The 25,634-nt window shown below is 48.2% G+C and overlaps 1 protein-coding gene across 1 annotated transcript in view; it reads right to left on the minus strand.

The window, feature by feature from the left end:
* The window catches only part of plch2a (phospholipase C, eta 2a), a 422,301-nt gene that overhangs the window by 373,662 nt on the left and 23,005 nt on the right, over positions 1 to 25,634 (minus strand). The window contains exon 2 of the mRNA XM_060851834.1: positions 17,353 to 17,821. Coding sequence (XP_060707817.1) covers positions 17,353 to 17,464 — 112 coding nt within the window. The 5' untranslated portion in view covers positions 17,465 to 17,821. The remainder of the gene's footprint in view (positions 1 to 17,352; positions 17,822 to 25,634) is intronic.

The raw sequence follows: 25,634 nt of genomic DNA on the forward strand, positions 1-25,634 counted from the left end.
GAGCAGTACCTGTCCACACAGAGCAATACCTGTCCACTCAGATCAGTATCTGTCCACACAGATCAGTATCTGTCCACACAGAGCAGTACCTGTCCACTCAGAGCAGTACCTGTCCACACAGAGCAGTACCTGTCCACTCAGAGCAGTGCCTGTCCACTCAGAGCAGTACCTGTCCACTCAGAGCAGTGCCTGTCCACTCAGAGCAGTACCTGTCCACTCAGAGCAGTGCCTGTCCACACAGAGCAGTACCTGTCCACACAGAGCAATACCTGTCCACACAGAGCAGTACCTGTCCACACAGAGCAGTGCCTGTCCACACAGAGCAGTACCTGTCCACTCAGAGCAGTACCTGTCCACACAGAGCAGTACCTGTCCACTCAGAGCAGTACCTGTCCACACAGAGCAGTACCTGTCCACTCAAAGCAGTACCTGTCCACACAGAGCAGTACCTGTCCACTCAGAGCAGTACCTGTCCACACAGAGCAGTACCTGTCCACTCAGAGCAGTACCTGTCCACACAGAGCAGTACCTGTCCACACAGAGCAGTGCCTGTCTACACAGAGCAGTACCTGTCCACACAGAGCAGTACCTGTCCACTCAAAGCAGTACCTGTCCACACAGAGCAGTACCTGTCCACTCAGAGCAGTACCTGTCCACACAGAGCAGTACCTGTCCACTCAGAGCAGTACCTGTCCACACAGAGCAGTACCTGTCTACACAGAGCAGTACCTGTCCACTCAGAGCAGTACCTGTCCACACAGAGCAGTGCCTGTCCACTCAGAGCAGTACCTGTCCACACAGAGCAGTACCTGTCCACTCAGAGCAGTACCTGTCCACACAGAGCAGTGCCTGTCCACACAGAGCAGTACCTGTCCACACAGAGCAGTGCCTCTCCACACAGAGCAGTACCTGTCTACTCAGAGCAGTATCTGTCCACACAGAGCAGTACCTGTCCACACAGAGCAGCATCTGTCCACACAGATCAGTATCTGTCCACACAGAGCAGTACCTGTCCACTCAGAGCAGTATCTGTCCACTCAGAGCAGTACCTGTCCACTCAGAGCAGTGCCTGTCCACACAGAGCAGTACCTGTCCACTCAGAGCAGTATCTGTCCACACAGAGCAGTACCTGTCCACACAGAGCAGTGCCTGTCCACACGGAGCAGTGCCTCTCCACACAGAGCAGTACCTGTCTACTCAGAGCAGTATCTGTCCACACAGAGCAGTACCTGTCCACACAGAGCAGTACCTGTCCACACAGAGCAGCATCTGTCCACTCAGATCAGTATCTGTCCACACAGAGCAGTACCTGTCCACTCAGAGCAGTATCTGTCCACTCAGAGCAGTACCTGTCCACTCAGAGCAGTGCCTGTCCACACAGAGCAGTACCTGTCCACTCAGAGCAGTATCTGTCCACACAGAGCAGTGCCTGTCCACACAGAGCAGTACCTGTCCACTCAGAGCAGTACCTGTCCACTCAGAGCAGTACCTGTCCACACAGAGCAGTACCTGTCCACACAGAGCAGTATCTGTCCACACAATGTAGTACATGCCTGAGATCTCCCTGGCATTCTCCTCTCAGACTTCAGACTAGAATTATTACACAAACACTAACACAAGCTCACTCTAAGCGCCGAGATTCCCAGGCAAGTACAGTCTTGCCTCATTCAGTGTCCACTTACTCTTCACGTCAACCAGAAACAAGGTTAGGTTCAACACCTTCTCCCTGAAACAAACCACACATTGTGGATCTCTGTATCTGACAATATCTCACCGCAGTCTCCCACACACAGATAACAGGAACTACTGATTCTATTTTCTGATCAAATGTTTTGTCTTTGCCCTCATATCTCTATTTCACATCGTCTACATGGGAACAATGTTTGCCAAAGAGTGAAACTGGACTGAGTGGAATCGCACAGAGAAACACCAACAAAGGCTACTGCAGCTTGTGAAGAGCTTTCTCTCAGAGCTCAGCTTTCAAGGGACCTTCTTAGAGTCATAGAGTCATAGAGATGTACAGCATGGAAACAGACACTTCGGTCCAACCTGTCTATGCCGACAAGGTATCCGAACCCAATCCAATCCCACCTGCCAGCACAAGGCCCATATCCCTCCAAACCCTTCCTATTCATATACCCATCCAAATGCCTCTTAAATGTAGCAATTGTACCAGCCTCCACCACATCCTCTGGCAGCTCGTTCCATACACGCACTACCCTCTGTGTGAAAAGATTGCCCCTTAGGTCTCTTTTACATCTTTCCCCTCTCACCCTAAACCTATGTCCTCTAATTCTGGACTCCCTGACCCCAGGGAAAAGATTTTGTCTATTTATCCTGTCCATGCCCCTCATAATTTTGTAAACCTCTATAAGGTCACCCCTCAGCCTCCAACGCTCCAGGGAAAACAGCCCCAGCCTGTTCAGACTCTCCCTGTAGCTCAGATCCTCCAACCCTGGCAACATCCTTGGAAATCTTTTCTGAGCCCTTTCAAGTTTCACAACATCTTTCTGATAGGAAGGAGACCAGAATTGCACAGCCTAACCAATGTCCTGTACAGCCGCAACATGACTTCCCAACTCCTGTACTCAATACTCTGGGAGGATAGAGTGGTAAAGAGACAGGGAGAGGCAGAGGGAGGTGGAGAGGTAGAGGGAGGTGGAGAGGTAGAGGGAGGTGGAGAGGCCGAGGGAGGTGGAGAGGCAGAGGGAGGTAGAGAGGCCGAGGGAGGTGGAGCGATAGAGGGAGGTAAAGAGGTAGAGGGAGGTGGAGAGACAGAGAGAGGCAGAGGGAAGTGAAGAGACAGAGGGAGACAGAGGGAAGACGGAGAGGTAGAGGGAGGTGGAGAGGCAGAGAGAGGCAGAGCATGGTAGAGGCAGAGAGAGACTGGGTGATAATCCGTTTTGACCTCTGCTTCTCACTAGGCCGACTCCCTTTGTGCATTGTCTGACCCTCAATAGCCCTGAGCCATTGAGTATCTGGTTTATCTCCCATTTTCCACCATGCCCTGTTAAAATCCATCTCCTCCTACTCCCCCAATTCCAGTCCCATTTATCACCCATTCCCTCAATCCATCAGCCACTGTCAGACTGGGGATTGATGCACTGACACTCTGTGAATGGTACTACACCCCAGGCTCCAACAACAAGCCTGTGAGCATCTGAGGTACGGAGGGAGCTGGTCATTACGGAACAGTGGAAAACCAGAGATAGTCCAGCCTCATGGATTAGCTGATGACACGAGGGAGCAGAGGTTGGGGCCTGGAACCTGACCGAGTGGGAAATGGAAAGACTGAAGAAGGTCAAGGTTTCGAGTAGATTGTGCCATCCATCGGAGTTGGTTCACTTCTGTCTCCTGTGTGGTGCTCTCAAAACAGTCGGGAAACTAAACATCCACTCCAACCAAACAGCTGCCAACGCCTTATCTATATATATCAGCACCTCCAGGGAAGAGGCAGTCACTCCAAAAGATTGGAATTCTGACGCCTTTCTACTTTGGAAAGCAGATTGAACCCCTCACTTGGAGTCTGTGCAGTTTAATTTGACACAGAGAAGGTGCTGTCTCTCTTAAAGGGCCATCACTGACCGAGCTGCCACACAGAGGGACATGGATCATCCTGTGCACTGTGACTGGTTAAATCGTCAGCCTCCTCCTGCCTGACAGCCAGCTGAGATCCCTGACTTCCACCTCTGACTCCCTCTGGAATTCCCTCTCTCAACCTCTTGCCTCTCTATCCTTCCTTTCACCTCTATCCTTCCTTTCCCTTTTAAACTGAATTCTTTGGTCACCAGGTTTAAAGTCTCTACGACTCAGTGTCAAATTGAGCTTGATCATTCGCTCCCGTGCATGCTCCATTATGTTAAAAGGCGCCACACAAATGCAAGTTGTTAGTTGCTTATTTAGCATGTGTATGAACCCAGCATCACACAACAAGAACTGAAGGATTAGACCATTCAGTTCCTCAGCCTTGCTTCAGCACCTAACACCTAATCTCATCTCAGGCTCAACTCCACTTTTCTGTCCACCTTTCAACCCGTTACTGATTAAAAATCTGTCTACCCCCACCTCAATTTTACTCAATGTCCCAGCATTCCACAGCTACACCACCCCCTGAGCGAGGTAATCTCTCCTCATCTCAGTTTTAAATCTGCTACTCCTTGTCCTAAAACTAGAACCTCTCATCCAGACAGCCTCACCTGAGGAATCATTCTCTGTACATCTACTTTTGTCAATCCCCTTTAACACCTTACCAGATCTCCTCTCAATCTTATAAACTGCAGAGAGTATGGGCCTAAACACCCCCCGACCCCCTCCCCAAGAGCCTCATCTCGGGAATCGATCCAGTGAACCTCCACTAAACTGCTGGAAGAGCACAGCAGTTCAGGCAGCAACCAACAAGCAGTGGAATCGACGTTTCGGGCAAAAGCCCTTCATCAGGAATAAGGGCAGTGAGCTGGAAGCATGGAGAGATAAGCTAGAGGAGGGTGGGGGTGGGGAGAGAGTAGCATAGAGTACAATGGGTGAGTGGGGGAGGGGATGAAGGTGATAGATCAGGGAGGAGAGGGTGGAGTGGATAGGTGGAAAAGGAGCTAGGCAGGTACCTGCCTGAACTGCTGTGCTCTTCCAGCACCACTGATCCAGAATCTGGTTTCCAGCATCTGCAGTCATTGTTTTTACCTCGTTGATTTTAACCCTACTGCGAATCCCCTTGCAAGGATGCCTGCCTTGAAGAAGTTTTCCTCCTCTCTCTACAAGAATCTCAGGGAGTCCCTCTCCCACTGCAACTCCCAGGTACCTGCCTAGCTCCTTGTCCACCAGTCCATTCCACCCTCTCCTCCCTGACCTATCACCTTCATCCCCTCCCCCACTCTATTGTACTCTATGCTACTCTCTCCCCACCCCCACCCTCTCCTAGCTTATCTCTCCATGCTTCCGGCTCACTGCCCTTATTCCTGATGAAGGGCTTTTGCCTGAAACGTCGATTTCACTGCTCGTTGGATGCTGCCTGAACTGCTGTGCTCTTCCAGCACCACTAATCCAAAATCTGGTTTCCAGCATTTGCAGTCATTGTTTTTACCTCCACTGAACTGTCTCTGGTGCCACTATGTCCCCCCTCAGGCTGGGTAGGGGCCGTCTCTCCTGTAGCTCACCACAATTCACAGAACTGTACCGACACACTGATAGAGGGCTAACTGCTTCAACAGCAACTTCACTGTAGCATTCTGAAAGGTGCTGACTGCTCAGGAAGTGTCTCTGAAGTCTTGTAGTGAGACATCAGATTTACACTGACAGCTCAGCAGGCTGCGGGCAGGTTACCTGCTATGGTGGGACCTATTCCTGAAGATTTTGTTATTCAATCTGCTGTCTTTCCACAGTAATTGAAAATGCAGAGTCCCCTTTCAAAATCAATCTGACCGGATTAACATCAGTCAAACCATCATCTTCCCACGTTTATGATGAACAAAAATGTTTATGGATACAGCAGACAGTTGGTTTTTAAATTAATATTGTCCTTCTCGCCTGCATTCCTGAGTGGGCAGGATCCTGGAAACCAGGATAGTCCTGACCGTTTGGCAGCCCCAGCATTTTTGGAACCTTTTGGTACTAGGGGGATTAAGGACATCTCCAGTTGCTGTAGATATACAGACATACCAAGGGGGAGCAGCAGCAGCAGGTCATTTTGACCCAGGGATCTGTTCCACAGCCACACCCTGGGATGCAGGTACATCATCCTTTTTGAAAGTGGTGTCACAGGGAGACAGGGTGATGAAGAAGACTTTTAGCAATCTTCCCTTCATCGGTCAGAGCATTGAGTACAGGAGATGGCACCTCATATTACACTTGTACAAGACATTGGGTAAGGCCACATTTGGAATACTGCACATAATTCTGGTCACCCTGCTATATTAAGGATGTTATTAAACTGGAACGGGTGCAAGAAGAGATTTGTTCCCAAGACCGGAGGGTTTGAGCTATAGGGAGAGACTGGGGCTGGGAACTTTTTCGCTGGAGCATCAGAGGCTAAGAGGTGACCTTATAGAGGCTTATAAAATCATGAAGAGCATGGACAGGGTGAATAGACAAGGTCTTTTCCCCAGCTTAGAGGAGTCCAGAACTAAAGGGCGCAGGTTTAAGGTCAGAGGGGAAAGAATTAAAAGGGACTTAAGGGGACATTTATCACACAGAGGATGATGTGTGTGTGAGCTGCCAAAGGAAGTGTAGAGGTGGGTACAGTTACAACATTTCAAAGATATTTGGACAGGTACATGGTGCGGAAAGGTTTAGAGAGATGTGTGTCACACACAGGCAAGTGGGACTAGTTCAGTTTAGGAGACCTGGTCAGTATGGACGCATTGGGCCGAAGGGTCTGTTTCTGTACTGTATGACTCTATGGTTATGATCAGAAATCCACATTCCCACCCAGCCCTGATAACCTTTCACCTCCTTGCTTAATACAATTCAATCTACACTCCCCCCCCCCAACACACACACACACCCACACCCCATCTTAAAAAGATTTAAGGTCGTCGCTTCCACCTGCTGAATGAGGGAGTGAAAGCAGGAATGAGGAAAGGCCACATAGTGGGCACAATAGGAAGGTGGGTAAGGGCTGGGGGAGGTGGGTAAGGGCAGGAGGAAGTGGGTAAGGGATGCGGGAGGTGAGTTGGGGCTGGGTGAGGTGGGTATGGGCTGCAGGAGGTTGATAATGGCTGCAGGAGGTGGGCAAGGGCTGTGGGAGATGGGTAAGGGTTGTGGGAGATGGGTAAGGGCTGTGGGAGATGGGTAAGGGCTGGGGGAAGTGGGTAAGAGCTGGGGGAAGTGGGTAGCGGCTGGGGAAGGTGGGTAGGGGCTGCGGGAGATGGGTAGGGGCATGGGGGAGGTGGATAAAGGCAGGGGTGTTGGGTAGCTGGGGGAGGTGGGCAGGGGCTGGGGGAGATGGATAGCTGGGGGAGGTGGGTAGGGAAGGGGGTGGTGTGTAGGGGCAGGGAGAGTTGGGTAAGGGCTGGGGCTGGTGGGTAATGGCTGGGGGAGGTGGGTAAGAGCAGGTGGTGATGGGTAGGGGCAGGTGGTGGTCGTAAAGGCAGGGGGAGGTGGACAAAGGCAGGGAGGTGGGTAGCTGGGGGAGGTGGGAAGGGGCTGGGGGAGGTGCGTACGGGCAGGGGGAGGTGGGTAGGGACAGCAGCGGGGGGGTAGGGGCAGTGCGAGGTGGGTAAGGGCTGGGGGAGGTGGGTAGGGGCTGCGGGAGGTGGGTTGGGGCTGGTGTATTGAAGCTTTGGAGGATCCTTAGAGAGGGAGGAAGATGATAGCTGGGATGTCCTGCAGATTGGGAACCAGAGAGAATGGCGGTGATAATGGAATGAGTTTGGATATTTGCAGCGATCCAGGTTAATGTAAATTCATGGAGGCTGGAGCTTGGGAGGAGAGCAGTTTGTGTGTGAGAGAGTGTGTAAGTAAGTGTGAGTGAGTCCATGTGTGAGTATGTATGTGAGTGAGGAAGTGCATTACAGTGAGTCTGCCAGTGTGTGAGAGACTCAGTGTGTGTGAGACAGTCTGTGAGTGTGAGAGTCAGTGTGAGTCTGAGAGAGAGTCATTGTGTGTGTGAGGGAGAGTCAGTGAGTGTGTGAGAGTCAGTGTGAGTCTGAGAGAGAGTCGGTGTGTATGAGAGAGAGTCAGTGAGTCTGAGAGAGAGTCATTGTGTGTGTGAGGGAGAGTCAGTGAGTGTGTGAGAGTCAGTGTGAGTCTGAGAGAGAGTCATTGTGTGTGTGAGACAGAGTCAGTGTGAGTGTGAGAGTCAGTGTGAGTCTGAGAGAGAGTCGGTGTGTATGAGAGAGAGTCAGTGAGTGTGAGAGAGAGAGTCGGTGTGTGTGAGAGAGTGTCAGTGTGTATGTAAGACAGAGTCTGTGTGTGTGAGGGTTAGTGTGCAAGAGAGCTTGAATGAGTGAGTATGGAGGCATGTGCTGTGAGTGAGTGCATGTGTGCGGAGTATAAGGGGAAAAGATTACAAATGTCTGTGATGCCTCTACAGTTAAATAGCCCATTGTGCGAGCCCACAGCTAAGTGAATGGACCATATATCTGTCAGTGATGAGAAAGAGGAGGGGGGAGCTTGAGTACAAGTTCCCTTCTGATTGGCCGCACTATCTTAAAGGGGTCTCCCTTTCAAAGTTCAGAATCAGACTCCTGCCAATGATTAACAAACATGAAAACTGATCGGGGAACCATCTCTGAAACCATGGCAACGGATCAGAAAGTTCAGAGCATGTTTAAATAAAATGTTCAGACGAGAAGAATGTACGCCAAACTTACCTCCTGTGATTTGTGGAGTTTTTAATGAGAGGCATGTAATTTCCTGTTAATCAGCACCAAGGGATTCACAGTCTGTCTCCTAACCAGCCTGTAACTGGCCCATTTCTTCAGACACCAACTGCAATCCCTCACATAGACTTTTCAAATACACTTGACATGAGCTAGTGGAGCTGGGGGATGAGTTGCCGGGGTGGTAAGGATGCTGAATACGACAGTGTAAATGCAGTGAAGGGCCAATCAGATAGAATACAACACCATTGACACTTTAACGCGACGTCTTCATTTATTTGTTCAGGTGTCATGAGAAGCTCTAACTGGGCCAGCCGTTGTCCACAGCCTTGACATGGTGGTGGGCAGCTGCCTTACTGAAGCTCTCCAGTCCCTGTGGTGCAGGGACACTCCCGGTGCTGTTAGAGACAGGGTTCCAGGGTGTTGACCCAGTCACAATGTAGATCAGTCAATGTAGGATCATTCAAAATCCAGGTACTGAAGGAAGCTATTCAGTTCACTACACCTGCAGGAGCTTTTTGATAAAACTGGCAGTTAGTCCCGCCCACTTCCTGCTCTCCCCTCCGTCCCCCCCACCCCACCTTGTCTTGCAATTTTCACCTTTTCAAGTATTTATTCAGAAATTTTTTGAAAATGACTATTAAACCTGCCTTCAGACAATGGACAGGCAGTCCCTGGGTCCAGAGTCCATTTGTAAGTTGGAACACAATGCAGGACAATGTTCATGAGGTGAGGAAAAGTTTGGGTCTTTAAAATCACACCCTTGTATGGGGTCACCTTTGTAGGTACAAGTGTTCGTAAGTCAGACATTTTGGAAATTTCGGAGCTTGTGTATTCCAGATCATGACTTGCTACTTACGCCGTCAGCTTTCAAATACACTCCCTCTGTCGCCCTTAATGACACTCCTTAAAGCCTGCTTCATCTCTCCGAATACCTCTCTATGTGGCTCGGTGTCAAGTTTTTGTCTGTGCAAAGTATCTTGGTAATGTGTCGCTCCAGTTACAGGGCATTAGAAATGGAAGCTGGAACATAGCCACGTTTAACGAGGTTTGAATTGACCTCAAAACTCACAAGTGAGCATCCACACCTTCAGGAGCAAGAAGGAATTTGGAATTTTAAAAGCTGCAGCCTTTGAAAGTTCCGCCTGTGAACAGCAGACAAGAGTGGGAGCTCAGCTCAATGATTGTGAAACATTCACAAAGCCCTTCGGAGGAAGCATGACCTTGTAATCACTAACAGGAATCTGTTGGTAACTAATTAACAGCCTGGGGCCTCATTTACAGCTGAGTCCTGACTCGTTCTCCAAACAGATGGCATGTGGGAAAACAATCAACTGGTGACTGTGAATAAGCTAAGGGGTTTGCTCTGAAGGGGTGGGCACTGTTCTATTGCAACCGGAGCCACATTGAGTCTGCTTCCCACTGCTGCACAACACAATCCCCATTCTCCTCAGGCCAAAGGCAGGCTCAACCCACTGTACCGGGGCCTAGCACAAGGAGGTGATGCCCAGAGCCACCCCGGGGTATTGACCCCTTCCCCCATCCTTGGCACCGATTTGAGCCACATGGTTGTCCAGTCAATGGAGCCAGCCTGCTTGCTGCTTTCTGCTGCAACCCAGCCTTCTACATACAATTGTTGTCCTCGACGAAGGGCTAGAGTTGATAGAATCTCCAATTTCTCCATCAGCTCTTACTGGGAGGATTTGCAGGTTGATGATCCGCCATTGACCATGTTATGAACATGAACTCCTTGGCCATCAAGTCCTGGACTGGGGCTTGAACCCACAGCATATCACTGAGGGACTCAGCACTGTGCCAGAACAGCACCAGACCCTGGCCTCTTAGCATCATTGCATTGCACAAGCTGTGGGTTTGAGTCACGGAGTCTGACAGCATTCGTCCATGTGACCAGACATCCCAATCCGACTTCATCCCATTTGCCAGCATTTGGCCCAAATCCCTTGAAACCTTTTCGATTCATATCCAGACACTTTTTAAATGTTGTAATTGTATGAATGATAATTGTCACTTACTGCTAAATTCAATTAGTGGTGGCATTGTGGGAGCTTTCGATCAGAACAGAATTCCTAAAGTGTGGATCCAACAATTTCACACGACTCTCTGAACAGCATCCCACCCAGGCCCACACCTTCACCCTATCCCCGTAACCCCACATTTCCCATGGACAATCCACCCCTAACCTGCACATCTTTGGACTGTGGGAGGGAACTGGAACACCCAGAGGTAACCCACGCAGACACGGGGAGAATGTGTAAACTCCACACAGACAGTTGCCTGAGGCTAGAATCAAGCCCGGTTCCCTGACACTGTTAGACCGTAATGTTACCCACTGAGCCACCGCACTACCCCATACACCTTGAAGATAGAGTGAAAAGTGTTTTTTTTCCCACAGTTGGTCAGAGCATCGAGCACAGGAGTTGGGAGGTCATGTTGCTATATAGGACATTGGTTATTGTGTGCGATTCTGGTCTCCCTGCCATAGGAATGATGTTGTAAAATTTGAAAGTGTTCAGAAAAGATTTACAAGGATGATGCCAAGGTTGGAGGGTTTGAGCTATAGGGAGAGGCTGAATAGGCTGGGGCTGTTTTCCTTGCAGAGTCGGAGGCTGAAGGGTGACCTTATTGAGGTTTATAAAATCATGATAAATAGACAATGTCTTTGCCCTGAGGTGGAGGAGTCCAGAACTAGAAGGCATAGGTTTAGGGTGAGAAGAGAAAGGTTTAAAAGAGATTAGATTACTTACAGTGTGGAAACAGGCCCTTCAGCCCAACAAGTCCACATCAACCCGCCGAAGCGCACCCACCCAGACCCATTCCCCTAAATTTACCCCTGCACCTAACACTATGGGCAATTTAGCATGGCCAATTCACCTAACCTGCACATTGTTGGACTGTGGGAGGAAACAGGAGCACCTGGAGGAAACCCACACAGACACAGGGAGAATGTGCAAACTCCACACAGTCAGTCGCCTGAGGCGGGAATTGAACCTGGGTCTCTGGCACTGTGAGGCAACAGCGCTAACCACTGTGCCACTATGCTACCCACTAAGGGGCAACTTTTTCACACAGAGGGTGGTGCGTGTATGGAATGAGCTACCAGAGGAAGTGGTGAAGGCTGGTACAATTAGAACATTTAAAAGGCATCTGGAGGGTATATGAATAGGAAGAGTTTAGAGGGATATGAGCCAAGTGCTGGCAAATGTGACTGGACTAATTTAGGATATCTGGTTGGCATTGAGGGTCTGTTTCTGTGCTGTACATCTCTAAGACTTTATAATCTATCGCCATTTTGAGGTACAGTAAGAATAAAAAGAAATTACTTAAATAAGAATTCGTCAAGTGTTCAAATTGGTGTCTCAAGCATGACTTCTGGGCAAGGTCTCTGCAAGGAGTTCCACTGTTCAGGGAGTCCCACTCTGGGAACAGCGATAATGATACCGATGCCCCAGCCCCAGCTCTCCTCCTGCCACTGCCTCACTCACACCACCTAGAGCCTTACACCACCAGGAATTCCTGATCAGGGAACCAACACAACCAAGGGTCCAGGCTCCAGGCCTACTGCCACCAGGAGTCCCCACTCCAGGCACCAACACCACCGAGGGTCCAAGCTCTGTGCCAACTGCCACCAGTAGTCCCTGCTCCAGGCACTATCATCACTGACAGTCCAGGCTCTGGGCCTACTGCCACCAGGAGTCCCTGCTCCGTGCACCAACACCACCTAGACTGCAGGCTCCGGGCCTACTGCCACCAGGAGTTCCCGCTCTGGCACCAACACCACCGACAGTCCAAGCTCCGGGCCTAACACCAGCAGTAGCCCCTGTTCCGAGTACCAACACCACTGCATATCCAGGCTCTGGGCCTACTGCCACCAGAAATCCCCGCTCAGAGCACCAACACCATCGGGAGTGCAGGCTCCGGGCCTACTGCCACGGAGAGTCCCCCCTCTTGGTACCAGTACACTGACAGTCCAAGCTCTGGGCCTACTGCCTCCAACTCAGGGCATTGACACCACTAAGAGTCCAGACTCTAGGCCTAACATCACCAGGAATCCCCAATCCAGGCACTGACACCACCGAAAGGTCAGGCTCTGGGGTACCCACCTCCACCACTTCCTCTGGCAGTTTTTTCCATCTACATACTACCCTCTGTATGAAGAATTTCATCTTAGGTCCTTTTTTAAACTTTCCCCTCTCACCTTAAACCTCTAGTTTTGGACGTCCCCCATCCCTGGGAAAAGACCTTGACTGTTTACGCTATCCATGTCCCTCATGATTTTATAAACCTCTATAAGGTCACCCCTCAGTCTTCAATGCTCCAGAGAAAACAGCTTCAGCCCATTCAGCCTCCCCTTATAGCTCAAACCCTCCAACCCTGATGACATCCTTGTAAATCTTTTCTGAACCCTTTCAAATTTCACAACATCCTTTCTATAACCGGGAAACCAGAACTGAACTCAGTATTCCAAAAGTGACCTAACCAATGACCCGTACAGCCCCAAACTGATGTCCCAACTCCTATACTCAATGCATTGACCAACCAGCTTCTAGAGACATTAATGCCCATTCCAGGCTGGCATTCTAGTGTGGTACAGTCTTGTGGGCACTGTCCTCTTTCCAATGAGCCTTTGAGCCTCTGACTACCCTCTCAGTGGGATGCGGAAGACTTCCGAGATGTAGTGGAGCTCTCCACAATGTCTTGGCTAACGTTTATCTCTCAACCACCAGAATAACTCCTGTTGCTGTTTGTGACGTACTATTGCCACATCAGGTGCCCTAGTGTGCCACACTCATCTGTCTCATGCCATTCTCACACATCCACTGTAGCTCACCTGCAAGCACTCTAATGCCCATCGCCCAACCGTAGCCTCTCTTCTGCCCCCTCCACTTTGCCTTCACTTTTCAACTCACATCAAGTGGCCAAAATACACTGGCACTTTCTTTAGATTAGATTAGACTTACAGTGTGGAAACAGGCCCTTTGGCCCAACAAGCCCACACCGACCCGCCGAAGCGCAACCCACCCATACCCCTACATTTACCCCTTACCTAACACTACGGGCAATTTAGCGTGGCCAATTCACCTGACCCGCACATCTTTGTGACTGTGGGAGGAAACCGGAGCACCCGGAGGAAACCCACGCAGACACGGGGAGAACGTGCAAACTCCACACAGTCAGTCACCTGAGTCGGGAATTGAACCCGGGTCTACAGGCGCTGTGAGGCAGCAGTGCTAACCACTGTGCCGCCCACAAAAGGACATGAGCAAACTGGATGGGTTTTTTTTTTGAACAGTCAGCAATAGTCATCATTAGTGCCTTAATTCCAGATTCTTTACTGAATTCATTTTCCACCCTGTCAGGATTTGAACCCAGCTCCCTAGAACATTAGTTGAGTTTCTGGATTAATTATCTAGTGATAATACCATTAGGGCATTGCCTCCTCTACTTTCTGGGTGTCTCTGTTTATAATTCTTTGTGATCTTTTAAATTCAAACACCTATTCATTTGTCTTATGGTCTGTACATGGATATTTTAGCAATGTCTTCACATCATATTACAGGTGCTTCAGTTTTCTTTCACAGATCTGCCCAGGTTTCTGAGGTGTGACGGAAAGAGACGAGAATGCTGAAGCTTTTGAGTTTTAACCTTTCTGTTACCTAGTAAGTTATCACATTGCTTGTTGCAGGAATTTGTCAAGTGTTTATCAGCTGCAGTGTTTCATACATTACACTTCAATAAAGGATTTAATTGACTATAAATTGTTTTGCGATGTCCTGAGGTTGTGCAAGGCGCTATATAAATTAAAGCTTTTCTTTTCCAGTGTATCGTTACCACTGGAATGTTTTGTGGTCTTTTCCCTGGCCATTTATAACCACAGGTCACATGGTACTTAAATAGCGGAGGCATTGGTTGAGATCTTTCAATCGACACTGGAGTCAGGGAAAGTCCCAGATGATTGGAAAATGGCTGTTGTAACCCCCTTGTTCAAGAAAGGATCAAAACAAAAGATGGAAAATTATAGGCCAATTAGCCTAACCTCAGTTGTAGGTAAAATTCTAGAATCCATCATTAAGGATGAGATTTCTAAATTCTTGGAAGTGCAGGGTCAGATTAGAACAAGTCAGCATGGATTTAGTAAGGGGAGGTTGTGCCCTTACTAAAGAATTCTTTGAAGAGGTAACAAGTAGGTTAGACTAGGGAAACCCAGTGGATGTTATCCATCAAGATTTACAAAAGGTCTTTAATAAGGTGCTTCGCAGGAGGCTGCTGAGTAAGGTGAGGGCCCATGGTGTTCAAGGTGAGCTACTAGCAAGGATTGAGGATTGGCTGTCTGACAGAAGGCAGAGAGATCCATACTCCAAGCCTTCTGCCACCAGGAGTCCCTGGTCCAGGTACCAACACCACCAAGAATGCAGGCTCCAGGCCTATTGCCACTAGGAGTCCCTGGTCCAGGTACCAACACCACCAAGAATGAAGTTTGTTCTGTGCACAGCTCTTTCAGTTTCTCATACACGGAGAGAAAGAAACAGAGGGAGGAGAGAAAATGTTTAACAAAGAGGGAATTAGTAAATTTTATGGAATGCAAAGTTCATTTATTAAATGATCTCTCTATGTTATTGAGCGGTCACACATTCACACAAACCCTGCTTGCTGTTATCATTTTTCTTTAGGCAACTTCATTCATCGATGACAATGTCAGTATTTCCCATTCATTCCTGTGACATAGTGATGGCCACACCAAGCTGTGGTCACAATGGGGGCAGAAGACCCCTTTGCCATCTTGCAGTGGGCAAAATCTTTGTTGTCAAACAAGAGTGGGTATCTCCACGGCCAAATTACCACTTTTAACATTGATTCTTCCTGTCACAATTCAAACACATGCTTTAGGTTAGTAATATTTGAAGGTAACTTGTAATGGTGACATCTAGCATCGATATCTTTCAATTGTCATTCCATTATTTAACTCTCTCACTCCACTCATTGGCACTGAGGAGTATGCCAACTCAGTCTGTATAATAAACGTACGTAAAAGATATCTCCAACATATCATCAGCATGACCAAATGTATTTAAACATTATATTTCATTGACCAGAAACTCAACTGGACTCTCCACATAAACACAGCGGCTACAAGAGCAGGTCAAAGGCTGGGAATACTGCAGCAAGTAACTCCCTTCCTGACTCCTGAAAGCCTTTCCACCAACTACACTGCACAAGTCAGGAGTTTGATGGAATACTCCCCACTTTTACCTGGATGGCTGCAGCTCCAACAACACTCAAGAAGTTTGACACCATCCAGGACAAAGCAGCCCACTTGACTGGCACCACATCCACCAGCATCCACTCCCCCACCACCAACGCTCAGTAGCAGCAGTGTGTACTATTTACAAAGTGCCCTGCAGAAATTCATCAAAGATCCTCAGGCAGCGCCTTCCAAACCCACGACCAATTCCATGCAGAAGGACAAGGACAACAAACGTATGGGAACACCATCACTTTCAAGTTCCCCTTTAAGTCATTCACCATCCTGACTTGGAAATATATTGCTGTCCCTTCACTGTCGGTGGGTCAAAATCCTGCAATTCCCTCCCCAGTGGCATTGTGGGTCAACCCACAGCAGGTGGACTGCAGCGGTTCAAGAAGGCAGCTCACCCCCACCTTCTCAAGGGGCAACTAGGGACGGGCAATAAAGGCTGGGCCCAGCCAGTGACACCCACATCGCACAAAATGAATTAAAAAAATAAATCTGATATCAATTAGTCACAACGTAGTGACATGCAGAGAAATCCAGCCCTTGGTCTGCGGCCTTGAAATCTGTGAACAGTTCCAATTACACTCTGCCTGACCTCCATAGTGTATCAGTGGTTGAAGTTCCCTGGAGATTCCTGCTACAGCAGTAACCGTGAAAGAAGACAGACATTATCCTCACACCCCAGAATATGAACAACCCCCCCATAGGACGGGAGTTGCTGTTGGAATAATTGCTCACATTTCTACACAGAATGGAGTGCATTTCATATACTCAGTGATCTATCATTATGCTGGAATTTGTTGCATTCCCACTCCTTCCATTGTCCCATTGGTTTTGTACAGACGCTGATTTCTAAGTGGTGAACTGCTTGAGCTATTTGCAAAGACAGAGCAGCAGATGTTACACAGACAGGGTAGGGGAATGAAGTGGCTATATTGCTCGGCCAGTAAGCTGGGAGAGTGGGCAGCTATAATAATCCAGAGAACATCCATTCACATCCCACCATTGTAGTTTGAGGATTTGATTGCAATGTTTAAATCTGGAAAATAAAAATCTAGCAGATTATTCTAAAAGCCCGAAGGTTTGTCGATGTCCCATTGGGGAAGGAATCTTGCCATTCTTGCCCAGTCTGAGTCTGTGTCTTCACAATGAGACAGACATTTCACTGTCCCCTGAGCTGGCTCCCTGCACTATTCCATTCTGGATACCCAGCCTTCCCAGTGACAATCCACACTTGACAATGACAACAATGTTATGAAATAATGTGCCTTTGTTGTGGTGATCTGTGTTGTAGGGAATAGTGCCCTCCAGTAACATCAAGCAGCACATCTGGGGGACAATCCCCTAGTGTTAAAAATGAGGTCTGCAGATGCTGGAGATCACAGTTGAAGAAGCTCTCTTCCTCCCTCTACACATTTTCAACTGTGATCTCCAGCATCTGCAGACCTCATTTTTAACCGAAGATTTTAACCTACTGCGAATCCTCTTGCAAGGATGCCTTCCTTGAAGAAGCTCTCTTCCTCCCTCCACACATTTTCAACGACAATCCCCTGGTGCACTGCTTTTACTCTGAAGGTAAACTGCATCCTGCGACTTGCCTGAGGATGGGAATGGGTTGGACCCTCAGTTTGAAACTGCTTCAACCTTGACCCAGCAACAATTCTCCTCAGGAACAGCAAACATCTCAAAGATGCCAAGCCACTGCGTTCCAGCAGCAGATTTCAATGTAAAAGTCCAGCTGCAGAAGGATTGAAGGAAGTAACTTACCCACACAGACAATGTTCTTGGTCAGGAAGTGATTGCGGTGTAGAAGACGGGTTCCCAGTTTCTTGGGGAGCTCATGATTTTTAGGTCCAGGCTTTGGAGACGCCTGACTCATGCTGGCCCCACACTCCAAACACAGTCAACAGGATACAGGCAGAAAGGTTTGGTGTGAGGAGCCAACTCAGGGACGTGCTGCACCAGTCAGTCAATGTTCCTCACAATCAGGGTTCGGTGTTCTGCCGTTCAGACCATCGGTAAAGTCTCCTGAGCTTTGCAGGGCTGCCTCGGGGAGTCTCACACATTCCTCAAAGGCCCACTGTCGGTTGAAAGAGCATCGAGGATCAAAGTAACCGCACAAACTCGAGACAGTTGGGAGGGGCTTTCCTTTTTGAAAGGAGCAAATCAGTTCTCCAATTGACACAGGCCCAGGCTGGGCATTGAGCCAACTCAAAGAAATGGTTGTGTCACGTACCTGAGAAAAGGAAGAAAAAGATTTGTTCACTCAGGTGAGCGTTGACTTGCTGAACTCTCAGCACAGTCTGATATCAAAACTAAGACCAAAGATAACCAAATCGGACCCAAGCTGGATTGCAGCTCTCTTTATACTGACTGATAGAGAGCAACTCCCACTGTGCTCACAGTAACAGACACCAGGTTACAAACAGGTGTTGGCAGGAGTGGCATGGAGAGCGAATGGCAGCGTGACGTGCGCCTGATAATTGGCATCCCACACTGTTTAGATAAGGGCAGGAGAAAGGTGAATTCAAACATAAACACTTCAACCAGCTGAGCATTGTGGATCTATTCGATCATCCTGTTGTTCTGCTTTCTGCAACTGTCAAAGGCTGTGAGAGTGGACTTTTCATGATCCCCACTTGAACTGTAAAGAAAATAAAACACAGCACAGCACATTTACAGGATATATCCTTCTCAGAGAATGCATTTTGCCTCAGAAAAGACACATTGAATTCTTAAAACAGAGATATGGTACTGGTGGGGACAGGTCTGTCACTGTATAACACTGGGATACAGGACTGGGGATACAGGACTGTCACTGTATAACACTGGGGTACAGTACTGGTGGGGACAGGTCTGTCTCTGTATAACATGGGTACAGTACTGGTTGGGTCAGGTCTGTCACTGTATAACAGGTACAGTACTGGTGGGTACAGGTCTGTCACTGTATAACACTGGGGTGCAGTACTGGTGGGGACAGGTCTGTCACTGTATAACACTGGGATACAGTACTGGTGGGGACAGGTCTGTCACTGTATAACAGGTACAGTACTGGTGGGTACAGGTCCGCCACTGTGTAACACTGGGGTGCAGTACTGGTGGGGACAGGTCTGTCACTGTATAAAACTGGGGTACAGTACCGGTGGGGACAGGTCTGTCCCTGTATAACACTGGGGTACAGTACTGGTGGGGACAGGTTTGTCACTGTCTAACACTGGGGTAGCACTGGTGGGGACAGGTCTATCACTGTATAACACTGGGGTACAGTACTGGTGGGGACAGGTCTGTCACTGTATTACACTGGAGTACAGTACTGGTTGGGTCAGGTCTGTCACTGTATAACACTGGGGTACAGTACTGGTCGGTACAGGTTTGTCACTGTATAACACTGGGGTACAGTACTGGTTGGGTCAGGTCTGTCACTGTGTAATACTGGGGTACAGTACTGGTGGGGACAGGTCTGTCACTGTGTAACACGGGTACAGTACTGGTGGGGACAGGTCTGTCACTGTATAACACGGGTACAGTACTGGTGGGGACAGGTCTGTCACTGTATAACACTGGGATACAGGACTGGGGATACATGACTGTCACTGTGGAATACTGGGGTACAGTACTGGTGGGACAGGACTGACACTGTATAACACTGAGGTACAGTACTGGTGGGGATAGGTCTGTCACTGTATAACCCTAGGATATAATACTAGTGGGTACAGGTCTGTCACTGTGTAACACTGGGGTACAGTACTGGTGGGTACAGGTCTAAAAATGTGTTGCTGGTTAAAGCACAGCAGGTCAGGCAGCATCCAAGGAACAGGAAATTCGAAGTTTCAGGCCAGAGCCCTTCATCAGGCTCTTCTTGATGAAGGGCTCTGGCCCGAAACGTCGAATTTCCTGTTCCTTGGATGCTGCCTGACCTGCTGTGCTTTAACCAGCAACACATTTTCAGCTCTGATCTCCAGCATCTGCAGACCTCACTTTTTACTCGGGTACAGGTATGTCACTATATAACACTGGGGTACAGTACCTGTGGGTACAGGTCCATCACTGTGTAACACTGGGGGACAGTACCGGTGGGGACAGGTCCATCACTGTATAACACTGGGAGACAGTATTGGTGGGGACAGGTCTGTCACTATATAATACTGGGTAACACTACTGATGGGGACAGGTCTGTCACTGTGTAACACTGGGGTACAGTACTGGTGGTTACAGGTTCATCACTGTATAACACTGGGGTACAGTACTGGTGGGGACAGGTCTGTCTCTGTAAAGCAGGTACAGTACTGGTTGGGTCAGGTCTGTCACTGTATAACAGGTACAGTACTGGTGGGTACAGGTCTGTCTCTGTATAACACTGGGGTGCAGTACTGGTGGGGACAGGTCTGTCCCTGTATAACACTGGGGTACAGCACTGGTGGGGACAGGTCTGTCACTGTATAACACTGGGGTACAGTACTGGTGGGTACAGGTCTATCACTGTATAATACTGGGGTACAGTACTGGTGGGTACAGATCCGTCACTGTACCACGCTGGGGTACAGTACTGGTGGGTACGGGTCCGTCAATGTATAACACTGGGGTACAGTACTGGTGGGGACAGGTCTGTCACTGTATAACACGGGTACAGTACTGGTGGGTACGGGTTCCTCACTGTATAACACTGGGGTACAGTACTGGTGGGTACTGGTTCATCACTGTGTAACGCTGGAGTACAGTACTGGTGGGTACAGGTCCATCACTGTATAACACTGGGGTACAGTACTGGTTGGGACTGGTCTGTCACTGTGTAACAGTGGGGTACAGTACTGGTGGGGACAGGTTCGTCACTGTATAACACTGGGGTACAGTACTGGTGGGTACAGGACTGTCACTGTATAACACTGGGGTACAGTACTGGTGGGGACAGGTCTGTCTCTGTATAACACTGAGATGTAGTATGCAGTGTCTGTCCAGACTCATGTTGGTTTATGTGTGTGATTATCCCCATGAGTGAAACTGTGTTATAGAACATAGAACATTACAGCGCAATACAGGCCATTCAGCCCTCGATGTTGCGCCGACCTGTCATACCAATCTGAAGCCCATCTAACCTACACTGTTCCATGTACATCCATATGCTTGTCCAATGATGACTTAAATATACTTAAAGTTGGCGAATCTACTACCGTTGCAGGCAAAGCATTCCATACCCTTACTACTCTCTGGGTAAAGAAACTACCTCTGACATCTGTCCTATTTCTTTTGTCTCCAATGTCACTCCATGCTTAAGGGCAAGAATGATAAATTAGGAAATCCTAATCCTATTAGTCGAACACATGTCGTAGTGAAGTTATATTTTACAGACCTAGTGTCTGGCCTATTTGCTGGACATGGATCGATCAGTGAACTGTGGTTTGGATTTGCACAGGATAAATCAGACCTAAAATAGTTTGTTGAATTGTTTAGAGCTCATTAATATGTTAAATAGGAGAATGTTGGTGATTGTTAGCTTGTGAGCAAAAATAATTGGAAGCAACCCATATTGTCGTGATCAGGAACTGATCTGGACAGAGCAAACAGAGAGTAGGGACAGTGTATAGGCATATGAACTCTTATCAAAGCTAGGTGTGTGAAGAATTAAGAAACAGATCATGAATAACAGAACAGACTAGAGGACCTGGATGACCACCTATGAATGCATGTGTATCTGTGTGTTTGCATATATGTATGTGTCTGTGAGTAGGTCTATATTTGTGTCTGTGTGTGTATTTGTATGTGTGTGTTTGTGTGTCTGTGTTTGTATGTCTGTGTGTGTGTGTGTATATGTATGTGTCTATGTGTGTGTGTATGTCCATTTCTTTTGTGTCTGTGTTTGTGTGTGAGAAAAGAGGATATCAGTGTTTGTTTCATTTGGCAGAATAAATGCCCTTGCTGTAGTTTTGGATATAATTCCCAGCTCTGGTAACAGATTGTGTAAAGTGAATGTGTTGCAGATGGGAGGGTGATTCCTCAAGCCATCACTGCTCTGTTACTGACCCTTGGTTATTCCTGAGCACATCCTGACAGGGCAGGGCAGGCCAAAGGCCCCTCAGAAGCAGCTCTGTCTGTGATACCCCATGCCACACTATTGCTGCCTGCCCCACCCAGCCAGCTGGAGTCAGTTATACTGATGGGGGCAGGGGATTGAAGTCAGAAACCAGTCAGTAGGGGAGCAGCAAGACAGAGTTGGGAGTGAGAAAGAGTTTAACTCCTACTCCCATACTGACGAACAGCAGGAAAGATTCAGGGAGGCTAAGATGTCTCAATGCCTTTTGGTGCCTCTTTAGGAGAGATTTCAGTTGAAATCAACCCACCCCTGACAAGCAGAAGCTTGTCTTGTGACGCATTCCTTCCACCTCCTGTTCATTGTCAAATCTCAGCAACGCTAACAGGCCAGAATCAGATTTCTCTACTCAATCTGCCCAAACTCACCGGAAACAAGATGACATATCCAGTCACACCTGGAGGCAACCTCACCTCTGTGGAAATTCTTAAAGGGCACTGCACCTACACACGGTGCACGGCTCTGATCCTCCCAATAATGAGGAGAAAGTGAAAAAAAATCTCAATACCGCAGCAATCTGTAAAAGGCTGAGCAGGCTGGGACTCTCTTTCTCACAGGAGGGGAGATCTGACAGGTCTTTAAAATTATAGACTGGTTTGTTAGAACAGAAACAGAGAGAGAGAGAGAGGGAGAGATGAAGTTTCCATCTGAAACAGAAGTTAAGCCTCTGTGTTAAACAGAAGTGTTCAGGGGTGTGTAGGTTAGGTGTATTAGTTCAGGGAAATGCGCGCATTAGGGTAGGGGAATGAGTCAGTATGGACTTGTTGGGCCAAATGGCCTGTTTCCACACTGTAGGGGTTCTATGATGATGAAGCTGTAAATCTCCCTGATCCTTCCCTGGTCTGGCCGACATGTGGCCCACAGCAAAGTGCTTGATATGGCCTAACAACCTGCTGAACCTAAGGGCAGGTAAGGAAGGAGAACAGATACTGGTCTTGCCAATGACACCTACATGCCATGAAAGGACATTTTTTTAAAAAAAATTCTTTCCTGAGAGAGTGCACTTCTTTTCCAGGAGCGTGAGAGGCTGGCGGTGAGGCGGGTTGGGGGGTGGGGGGGGGAAGGGGTTTGGTGGGGGGTGGTGGGGGGGTGGTGGGGGCTGACCTTATACTGGTCTATGTAATCATAGTCAAACAGTGTGGCACTGGAAAAGCACAGCAGGTCAGGTCAGGGAGCAGGTGAGTCAACATTTCGGGTATAAGCCCTTCATCATGAGTTTTCGACGCTGACTCTTCAGTATCTGCAATCCTCACTTTCTCTCAGTCTATAATATCATGGCAGGCATAGATAAGCAAGGTAGCCAATAGCTCTCCCCAATGGGAGGGGTGTCTAAAACTAGAGGGCATAGGTTTAAAGTGAGAGGGGAGAGATACAAAAGCGTCCAGAGGAACAATGTTGTCACACTCAGGGTGGGGAGTGTCTGGAACGAGATCCCAGAGGTAGCGCTGGAGGCGAGTACAGTTTTGCCATTTATAGTCATCGAGTCATAGAGATGTACAGCACGGAAACAGACCCTCCGTTCCAACCCGTCCATGCTGACCAGATATCCCAACCCAATCTAGTCCTGCCTGCCAGCACTCGGCCCATATCCCTCCAAACCCTTCCTATTCATATACCCATCCAAATGCCTCTTAAATGTTGCAATTGTACCAGCCTCCACCACTTCCTCTGGCAGCTCATTCCATACACGTACCACCCTCTGTGTGAAAAAGTTGCCCCTTAGGTGTCTTTTACATCTTTCTCCTCTCATCTTAAACCTATGACTTCTAGTTCTGGACTCTCCCATCCCAGGGAAAAGACTTTGTCTATTTATCCTATCCATGCCCCTCATAATTTTGTAAACCTCTATAAGGTCACCCCGCAGCCTCTAATGTTCCATGGGAAAACAGCTCCAGCCTGTTCAGCCTCTCCATGTAGCTCAAATCCTCCAACCCTAGCAACATCCTTGTAAATGTTTTCTGAACCCTTTCAAGTTTCACAACATCTTTCCGATAGGAAGGAGACCAGAATTGCACGCAATATTCCAACAGTTGCCGAACCAATGTCCTGTACAGCCACAGCATGACCTCCCAACTCCTGTACTCAATACTCTGACCAATAAAGGAAAGCATACCAAACGCCTCCTTCACTATCCTATCTACCTGTGATTCCACTTTCAAGGAGCTATGAACCTGCACTCCAAGGGCTCTTTGTTCAGCAACTCTCCCAAGGACCTTACCATTAGGTGTATAGGAACTGCTAAAATTTGCTTTCCCAAAATGCAGCACCTCACATTTATCTAAATTAAACTCCATCTGCCACTTCTCAGCCCATTGGCCCATCTGATCAAGATCCTGTTGTAATCTGAGGTCACCTTCTTCGCTGTCCACTACACCTCCAATTTAAGAAACATTTGGATAGGTACATGGATGGAATAGGTACAGAGGGATATGGACCAAGCACAAGCAAGTGGAACTAGATTAATTATGAAAACTGGACAGCATGGACAACTTGGGCTAAAGGGTAAAAAGTGAGGTCTGCAGATGCTGGAGATCAGAGCTGAAAATGTGTTGCTGGTTAAAGCACAGCAGGTTAGGCAGCATCCAAGGAACAGGAAATTCGACGTTTCGGGCCAGAGCCCTTCATCAGGAAAGCTGATGAAGGGCTCTGGCCCGAAACGTCGAATTTCCTGTTCCTTGGATGCTGCCTAACCTGCTGTGCTTTAACCAGCAACACATTTTCAACTTGGGCTAAAGGCCTGTTTCCATGCTGTAAATCTCTCTGACTCCTTGACTCTTAAGTAGTGCAGTGTAATTCAGTCAAGAAGATAGTGCAGCTCTCGTGTTACTAATCTCCCCAGAATATCTTTTGAGAACAAAAACAGGAGAGAGAGTAACAGACTGGAATCTCGTGGAGGAGGAATTTTCCAAATAAAGAGAGATTTCCATCTGTTCCTTAAAGCATAGAGATTCAGCCTCTTAATGGAGAGAAAGAGAGAGAGAGAGAAAAGGAATTCTGACCAAGATAACAGTCTGTGGTGGTGATGACAATAGGGGAGATACACCAGGCCTGAAGTGAAGGAGCTTGTCAGTTGCAGAGGGCCATGGAGCTGAAGGAGATTACGGCTATAGGGGACGAGTAAGGCTTTGTCAGGATTCCAGCCAACAAGAAGAAGCATTTTACACTTAAGGCAGTGGCTCATAGGAGTTTCAAAGAATTACAGTCAGGCATGTGTCCACATGAAGAGAAGCTGTCTCAGCTACATTTTCCAGGCGAGGGGACTTGGGCCCAGGATATTGATTGGACATCATTTTTGATTATCTTGTGCCAAAGGAAGTTGCAGGGTAAGATAGGAGGTTGCTTTTGGGTTGTAAACTGGCTCAGAGGAACCTTTGAATAGAAACAGATGAATTTTACACAGGGTGGGAAATCTGAACCGACATTGCGGAATCCTGCACTGTCTCCCAAATGAGTGCTCAAACTAAGACCTCTTGTTGCCATCTCAGGTAGATCCCACAGTATTGTTTTCAAGTAGACCAATGGAGTTATGTCTGGTGTAATAAAACAAAGACCAGTGGAGATCTGAAATGGCTGAAGAAACTCAGCAGGTCTGGCAGCATCTGTGGAGAGAAAGAGCGTTTTTCTCTCTGAGTTTTCCTCTCCTTTCTCTACCACAGATGATGCCAGACCTGCTGAGTTTCTCCAGCGATTTCTGTTTCAGTGTCTGTTCCCTCCGGTATCCCATCCAATATCTGATTCTCCGATCCCAGATTACCTGGTCACCATCACCAGGCTTTGTGGCAGCTGGTTGTGCACAAATTAATGGGTCATGTTTCCTAATTGGGTAAATGTAGGGGTACGGGTGGGTTGCGCTTCGGCGGGTCGGTGTGGACTTGTTGGGCCGAAGGGCCTGTTTCCACACTGTAAGTCTAATCTAATCTAATCTAATTGCAATAGCAACTACTATTTGAATTCATATCATTAA

Source organism: Hemiscyllium ocellatum, chromosome 37, assembly GCF_020745735.1.
Source record: "Hemiscyllium ocellatum isolate sHemOce1 chromosome 37, sHemOce1.pat.X.cur, whole genome shotgun sequence".
NCBI lineage: Eukaryota > Metazoa > Chordata > Chondrichthyes > Orectolobiformes > Hemiscylliidae > Hemiscyllium > Hemiscyllium ocellatum.